Source organism: Selaginella moellendorffii, unplaced genomic scaffold (assembly GCF_000143415.4).
Source record: "Selaginella moellendorffii unplaced genomic scaffold, v1.0 SELMOscaffold_32, whole genome shotgun sequence".
NCBI classification, from domain to species: Eukaryota; Viridiplantae; Streptophyta; class Lycopodiopsida; order Selaginellales; family Selaginellaceae; genus Selaginella; species Selaginella moellendorffii.
The window spans coordinates 1774754-1782974 of record NW_003314293.1 but is presented as its reverse complement, the minus strand read 5'-3'; the positions used below and the strand labels follow the sequence as shown (position 1 = coordinate 1782974).

At 47.4% G+C, this 8221-nt stretch overlaps 1 protein-coding gene across 1 annotated transcript; it reads right to left on the bottom strand.

The window, feature by feature from the left end:
• Positions 1 to 2455: 2455 nt before the first annotated feature.
• LOC112348724 lies at positions 2456 to 3137 on the bottom strand. Its single transcript, XM_024681780.1, has 5 exons — positions 3052 to 3137; positions 2925 to 2995; positions 2775 to 2882; positions 2621 to 2713; positions 2456 to 2556 (listed from the first exon to the last, which is right to left on the bottom strand). The coding sequence occupies exons 1-5, from the start codon at positions 3135 to 3137 to the stop codon at positions 2486 to 2488; spliced, it is 429 nt and encodes a 142-aa protein (XP_024537548.1). The 3' UTR covers positions 2456 to 2485.
• Positions 3138 to 8221: the final 5084 nt, after the last annotated feature.

Genomic DNA, 8221 nt, shown 5'->3' with positions numbered 1-8221 from the left:
CGAAACATACTCCAACCTCTCCTTTATCCACCGTAGCAGCTTGGGGTCTCGTGTTTCTTTCTTTGCCACTAGGTCCATGATCTTGGTGCCGCGAGCCTCTACTGCACAGTAAATGCAAAAAGAACAGTAGCCTAAAGAAACAGCGAAAGAACTTACAGTTGAACTGCGCATATATTTGGCATGCGAGATTAAGATTTCCTGGAAACAAGGAGAAAATCTCACGTACATCGGCCGTCCACAACCTGGAGACCGAATAGCCTTGCCGCTGGAGGCGCTCATAGTCAGACCCGCAAAGATCCCGCAAGCGCTCCTTGCCGTCGTCGCAGACGCTCTCCATTAAACCCTAAAACACCTTTTTCCCAGGCATCCAATCTTATGGGTCTGTCAAAATATAGTACTTTCAATTTACTCTTTTCATCATTAAAATTTTCATCCCATCTAGTATCAGCTTTCCTCTGAGTCCACATGGCCTTGCACAACATGAAAAGCCATGTAAAGTTTAAGCCCAACCAAAAGAGTAAGAAGAAAAAAAGAGGAGTTACATTTTGGTAAAAGGTCACAATAAATCTTTTGACTCTGTACTGCTCGAAGTAGACTATTGTTGCTGTGCTGTTTCAGCATTTTGCATTGCTCGCAGCCTCCGGCACTGGCATAAGTTGTGAATTGTACCACTTCTGCAATTGCCAAAGCAGTGAAGTATATACTTCTAAGTGGCTGGAAATTATTTTCTACATCTTGTGTTTTGCTTGGCATCTGGATCTCGAGTAATGGGAATCACTGCAAGCGCCATTTAAGGATTCTGAAGCTTCTAATGTAGCAAGTATGTACAATAACAAAAACATCAGATCAACATGTGGCAATGGCAGAAGAATGTTTTCTGATTCTGCATGACATTTCTTCATCCTTGGATTTTTTCCCCTATTAGTTTGTCGTTCTTGTAATAGGACAAGCATTGTGAGGATTAGCGAAGCAAAACTTTCAATACTAGTAGCATAGAAGTCTTATTTAAATTCTTGCTGCTTGCTGGACTGTAGTAAAGATTGATTCTTATCTATCCAACAATTTATTCTAAGTGCTAATGGATGCACTAAAAAGTTATATTAAATGAATGTTACAACTTTTTCAAAACTTCAATGAGCAAACTCTCAAAGATCTAAGGTACCATCATTAATTTAACATAATGGATCACCTTTAAAAACCCAGACAACAAAGAAGCTCTCTCCATTCCAATTGGTGTATAGTTTGAAAACAATTCTCCCCATGCAACTTTGTTTACCTTCCTACCATATCTCCTTTTAGGAAGTGGATCCCACTACAATTGTTGGGACATCACCGGATCTTCACACCAATTGCACAGATCAGCTGGATGAGGATTTAGATATTGCAGCTGTTTGTATTCAGATTCATTAATGTCACACTGTTTTGATGCATGCGAAGCAATGAGGTGAAAACTTCCTCCCATGTGATGTTGTTTAGCACCTTAATGCTTCGCACCATAGAGTGAAGTTTCAACCTCCCTGTATCAAGTCTTTGGGAAGCTCCTACTTACTTGCGTGTCTCCCCAATGGAAAGGTAGTAGTTGGCTCCACTCTGAGGTCACTGAATTTCACCAATGGAGCCCATGCAAGGCTTGGATCGCTCTGAGGATGTGTTTCAGCTGGGGGTAGGCTGCATACCAAGCCCCGAGTTTTCATTGCCTCCATCGGTTATTGAAGTTAATGCATCTGCAGGTAATGGTGGGTTGGCCATGATGGACTCAAGGCGAAAATGTGGTGGGTTTCGCAGACAGAGCTAGTCAAAGGTTTCCTTCTCACCACTGTTTTGACACCAGCGGAGGCGAAATGTTGGATTGCTGATGATGGACTTCCATGACTTCTGAACAACAGAGCACCCGCAAAGTGTGGCCAAGTCCACAAAACTGAGAACTGTCTCCAGAATGTCATCTTCATCACCAAGACCTGCCTGCATTGTCAAAAGAGGGCCTAAAGGAGTCGACAATGGAGAAAGATTGAACCCTTGCGTAAAGAACGGAGCAATCATTTTTCTCTTTCTCGCGTTAGCATTCATAAGGCACTGCGGCCAGTTTGATCGGGGTGCATGTCCAACGGTCGAGGACTCTGCCCGTAAGCAGCTTGTTCGAGTGTGGAGGTTGTACATTTGAGGTGGGAGCTGACTCGCGCTCCACCGTGAGAAATCCGCTACTAATATATAGCGAGACCTGGAAGACGCAGAGAGATTCCTGCTTAGAACTCGGTGTTTGCCTGGAATGAAGGGGTCACAGCCAACAACAAGACGCTTGGAATCGCAAGAAGCTCCTGTTTTAGCAGACCGGTCTTGCACTAGACCAAATACCCACTAACTTCATGGGAAAAATCTTCACTTTTGCCGTGGTTTTTCACTCATGGTACCTTCACAATGCTGCATCATCAACATGAAAGCAAACAAATGCTCTTCCAAATCGGCATCAATGCTCATGGCAATACAACTATGTGAGGAAGATTTGACAACCCTCCACGTTGAAATAATTAACATCAATCACAGTTCTCCCAAAATCGCCTGAAACAAAAATAAAGAGACACAGTGCAGTGAATCTATCAGCTAGGAACGCAAACACACTTACTCTCGTAGATGGTTCTGACCACATCAACCCATTCCAAAACGAGCTCCTTAAACACAACGCCACCAGGCTTGGCATCCAAGATGAAGAGCGCACCTGCAACGAGTTCAAGCAAATTTTGATCGATGTTAGTATATTTGCAAGTCCAAGAGTTAGCCTGGTGCGAGCCATTTAGTCGAGCATTTGTGGCTGGTACACGACGGCATTGGCGCAAGCCAGATAATGTTTCTTAAGTTCATGCTGCTGTCGTAAGGAACGAATGATCCTGTCAAATGCTGTAAGGCGCTGCATTGAGGCATTCGCTTACCCGTTTGGCAATAGCCGAGGTTCAAGGCAAAGCTGTTCTTGTCATACTCGGGGTACTCTCGACAATGAAACCTGCAAAGTTACAAACATTCAGTCATGGTGACTAGCGTTTGAGCAGGCAAGCTTACAGAATACCGAGCCTTCCAGTGCCATAAGCGGTAAACATGTGTCTAACGAAAGGTGAAACCGTGTGATGGTGCTCAAGATCCGTCATAGCATATATGGAATGAAAATGTACATATGTGTGACCGGTGAAGACTCGTGTCTCTCCACGTGGACTAGCCACGTGGCACAGGGCCACTCTCAACACTCCCACTGGCACTGTGGCCATCACGAGTGATGCTCATCAGTGGAGAAAGTCCCAGCCCTTCGCGATGGACTTGAAATCGATCTCGGGGTAGTGCTTTTGTGAAGATGTCTGCAACCTGAGTGGTCGTGTTGCAGTAGATCAGCTCAATTGTGCCATCTTCCACTTTCTCACGAACAAAATGATGATGAATCCCAAAGTGTTTGGTGCGTGAATGAAAGCGAGGATTGGCCGCTAATGCAATGCAGCTTTGATTGTCACAGAAGAGGCGAGTGGGAGTCTTCACACTCACACCAAGGTGAGAAAGTAGTGAGCGTAACCACACACCTTCTTTGGTAGCTTGTGAGGCTGCCAAATATTCTGCTTCAGTACTAGAGGTTGCCACTGTACTTTGCTTCCTGCTGCACCACGAGACTGTCGCACTGCCCAGGGAAAACGAATAGCCAGAGGTGGACTTGCGTGTGTCACAGTCTCCCCCAAAATCAGCATCACAGTAGCCCGTGAGGGTAAGCGCTTTTCCCTGGTAGCACAATCCAAGGTAAGTAGTACCTCGAAGGTACCTGAAGATGCGTTTCACCGCTGCCCAATGTTGAGATCCAGGATTAGCCAGGAATTGGCTAACTTTGCTCACGGCAAAAGAAATATCTGGGCGCGTACAAACAGCTGGATACATGAGACTGCCAACAGCTTGTCTGTAAGGGATGGAGTCCATGGCTCTCTTGTCGTCCTCTGTCTCAGGAGACATGGCTCGTGAAAGCTGGCAGCCTAGTTCCATTGGTGTCGCCACTGGATTAGAGCTCGTCATAGAAAACCTGGCCAGCATCTCTTCTATATACTTGGCTTGGTGAAGATAGATAGTGCGTTGAGAGCGATCACGCACAAGTTCCATGCCAAGAAAGTAGGAAGCCGAGCCAAGAGTTTTCATCTCAAATTGGCTGCAAAGATCTCGCTTAACCTGGAGAAACATTAAGCGATGATTATGGATAACAAGAGTATCATCAACATAAAGAGCGATGATCACAAATGATTCACCCTCCACCCGAATATAAAGATTCGGGTCTGCCTCGCTACGAGAAAAGCCCACACTTAGTATAAAATCGTAAAAGCATTTGTACCAAGATCTGGGTGCTTGTTTCAAGCCGTAGACAGCTTTCTTGAGAAGCCAGAGATGATCCTCTTTTCCAGCGGCTAGAAATCCTTCTGGCTGTGCCATATAGATTTCTTCTTCAAGCGCGCCATAAAGAAACGCCGTGGTCACATCCATCTGTTCCAGATCAAAGTCTCCCACCGCAGCAAAATTAATCAAGGAACGAAGAGTAGAATGCTTAACCACTGGAGCAGAGGTGTCGTTGTAGTCAAGTCCAGGAACTTGCGAGCATCCTTTCACCACCAATCGCGCCTTGTAGCGAACCGAGCCATCAGGATTAAGCTTCAGAGCATACACCCACATGCTCTTGATAATCTGGCGATTGGAAGGCACAGTTGGAACAAGAACATGTGTCTCGTTCTTTTGCTGTGAAGCAATCTCGGCTTCCATTGCTACACGCCAGTAAGACGCTTCCTGTGAGGCCATGGCTTCTCCATAGGTTCTCAGAACAGTAGGAGTCCCAGCTGCACGAGAGGAGACCATTGTCTCGATGAGACGCTCAGTAGGCCGCCTTGTGCGGATCGATCTGCATAGAGGATCTGGAGGAGGCGGCGGGGTTGGTGGTGTTGGAGTAGAAGCGGGCATGGGTTGTTGTGTAGGGACTGTTTGAAGCGGCACAGTGATCGTGCCGACAGTCAACTGATCTTGTTCCGCTTCAACGTCATTTTCTTCGGTCAAGGTAGGAGAACCTTGACTAGAGGAAGAAACGAATTCTCGTTGAAAACCACATCTCTGCTCAGGATCTCCTGCTTCGTGATTGGATTCCAGAGACGATAGGCTTTGTGATCGAGGCTGTAGCCCACAAACACAGCCTTCTGGCTCTTGGGATCCAATTTCTTGCGCATTCCATCAGGGATGTGTGCCCACGCTTCACACCCGAATATTCTCAGATGCGTAACTGTAGGTTTCTTGCCACTCCATGCTTCTTCAGGAGTGATGTCAGCAAGGGCAGAGGTGGGGAGCCGGTTCTGGAGATAGTTCGCCGTCAAGACAGCGTGAAACCAGAAGCTGCGAGGCAAACCACTGGAAAGTAGCATTGCCCGAGCACTCTCCACTAGTGTGCGATTCTTGCGCTCAGCTACGCCATTCTGTTGTGGAGTCTCTCGCGTTGTAAGTTCTCGCACAATCCCTCCTTGCTCACACAGCTGGTTGAAAGCATTGGAAGTGAATTCGCCTCCACCATCACTTCTCAATCGCTTGAGCATTTTCCCAGTTTGTGTTTCTCCCATATCCTTGAAAGTCTGGAAGTAGTGTAACGATTGGGATTTGCGAGCCATAGGGTCGATCATAGTGCGACGACTGTAGTCATCAATGAAACTGATAAAGTATTGGATACCTCCCACTGCTGTGGTGGCCATCGGGCCACACACATCAGTGTGTACAAGTTCCATGAGCTCTGTAGCTCGAGATGCTCCAGTCTTGGGGAAAGGTTGGCGAGTAGATTTTCCTAGCTGACAGCCCTGACAAAATGGAAGAACGGCTCTTGGGTCCAGGTCTAGACATTCAACCATCTGCTCGCGTGCGAGCTGCTTGATTCTATCAGCACTAGGATGCCCCAGGCGTGCGTGCCAAAGCTCCAGTGAGTGACTGGTCGTTGTCTTTTGTGCGTGTAGGCCCAGACTCCGTCCAGCAAGATCTGGCAGCATGGTAAGGCGGTAGAGGTCACGCCGTCCAGGCCGGGACGCTGTGAGGATGGCTCCTGTGGTCGAGATCAGCTGGAATTGGCGAGGTGTAATGGCGAACTGATACCCATCCTCAGCAAATTGTCCCACAGAGAACAAATTAGCACATAAACCAGGAATATAAAGAACCTCGTGGATCTTTACGACTATTCCTTGTGGTAAAGTGAACTTGATGGTTCCAACTCCTTTCACAGCAAGCTGCTGGGCATTGCCAACGATGACATACTCCTCTGTGGCTGTAGGAACATAGGCTTCAAAGTACTTATCACTGTTGAACATATGGTCTGTAGCAGCAGAATCCAGGTAGATGCACTCTGCAGACAGTGCTGCCACAGCCATAGCTCGTGACAAGATGAAGGCGTGTACCACCTTTTTCTTTGCATTGTTCCTTACAGGCTTGAGAGATGGATTTTTCACCCAGCATTGAGCTTCGTCATGGCCTTTCTTGTTGCAATGAGAACACTTGGGCTTCTTGGATGAAGAGGCTCCTTGTTTCCCTTTGTTCACTGTTTCTTTCCTGAGAGAAGAGTAGAATGCAACGGCCTCTGATCCTGTTGTTGCTCTTCGTCTCAGATCATCGTCCTGGAGGCTACTGATCACGCCATTCAGGGTTAGAGGAGTTCCAGTGGTAGTGAGGCTACGTATGAGAGGATCAAAGGATGGAGGAAGTGTGACGAGCACCAGCTCTGCTTCTTCTTCATCCTCTATGTTTGCTCCCACATCCTTAAGATCATCTAAGATGGTTCTCACACCAGCAAGATGATCCTTGAGGTCATCCCCTTCAGCCATCACCAATGCATGAAGCTGCTTCCGTAAAAATATGCGATGGGATGTTGAAGGGATCTGGTAAGTCTGCTTCATGGCCTCCCACGCTTCCTTTGCACTCTTGCACCGTCCAATGCAATGGAATTCTCGCCCCTCCAGCGCTGCATGGAATTTGCCCAAAGCTCTCCGGTCCTTCTTGCGATACTTCGCAGTTTCATCCACTGTAGCTGTATCTGGAAGTGTCTCAGTTCCTGTGGTGATGTCCCAGAGGCCTCGTTCATCCATACAGGATTCGAATTTTGTCTTCCAGAAGCGCCAGTTCCTCCCATCAAATTTTGGTGGATTTGCGTCCACTGAAACGATATCCGCTGTAGGCACAGTCGGATTTGTGATGGGAGGGGAAATAGGTGGTGGATTTGGAGGCGGATTTGTAGGAACAGTGGCTGCCATGGGTGCCGACACCCAATCCCACCACTCATTCAAGTCTAGGTCCAGGTTCTTAGTCGTCCAGTGCCTCTTGCAAGGCCTGGAGCGTTTGGATTAGGGCACGCCTCTGTCTACGTAGACGGAGGCTCCGATTCACCCTAGCAAGTGTCGCCCTGATCCTACGGTTTCGAATTCTTCTCGCTCTCCCAGGCATTGCTCCGATACCATCTAACGAAAGGTGAAACCGTGTGATGGTGCTCAAGATCCGTCATAGTATATATGGAATGGAAAATGTACATCTGTGTGACATGAAGACTCGTGTCTCTCCACGTGGACTAGCCACGTGGCACAGGGCCACTCTCAACAATGTGGCCATGGAAAAGATCATAGCGGTTTACAGGAACGTTAAAACCTGCCAAGGGAGCTAGAGCAAAAATTGCTTCAAATAAGAATGCCATGTACGAGTTGATTTACTGCAAGCCACACATAGTTAAGAGCGCGCTGTATCTTCAACGAACCTGATCAACAAAACGCTTGGCACAATCGTGCTTGGTAAGCACGCACTTGCTAGCGTTCGAATTCTCAACATCGGGGACCTGGTGAAAATTTCAGCTGAAGTTTCAAAGGGAAAATACCAACTTCTACCTTGTGAAGTGCCGAATCCAGCTCCGCTAGTATAGCGTCAGGCTCCCCAGCCCATTCCACGGATTTCCTGGCTAAGTTCGCAACAGAAGCCGGAGGTTCCCTTATCAACCTCCACATTTGCTCCTTGGAATCTGGCTTTTCTACTCGAGAACTCCCGTGGACCAGTATGACGAGCTTCTCAGCGTTGGTGGAACTAGAAAGCGAATGGACGACAGAAGCTCCTGAGCTTGAGATTCTGTCACTGATTTTTCCGCCTCACTTCCACCCAGTAAAGCTAACATCTCCGCTGCACAGCGTCGGCAATAGTATCTTCGTCGTCGTTTGAA

Bases quoted from the DNA above. Each gene is read 5' to 3' on its own strand.
- LOC112348724 (XM_024681780.1), bottom strand. From the start codon at position 3,137: ATGACGGATCTTGAGCACCATCACACGGTTTCACCTTTCGTTAGACAC. The intron at 2,996-3,051 runs GTAAGCTTGCCT...GTAACTTTGCAG, and splicing joins ACTGGAAGGCTCGGTATTCT to GTTTCATTGTCGAGAGTACC. The intron at 2,714-2,774 runs GCTAACTCTTGG...AACTCGTTGCAG, and splicing joins GACTAAATGGCTCGCACCAG to GTGCGCTCTTCATCTTGGAT.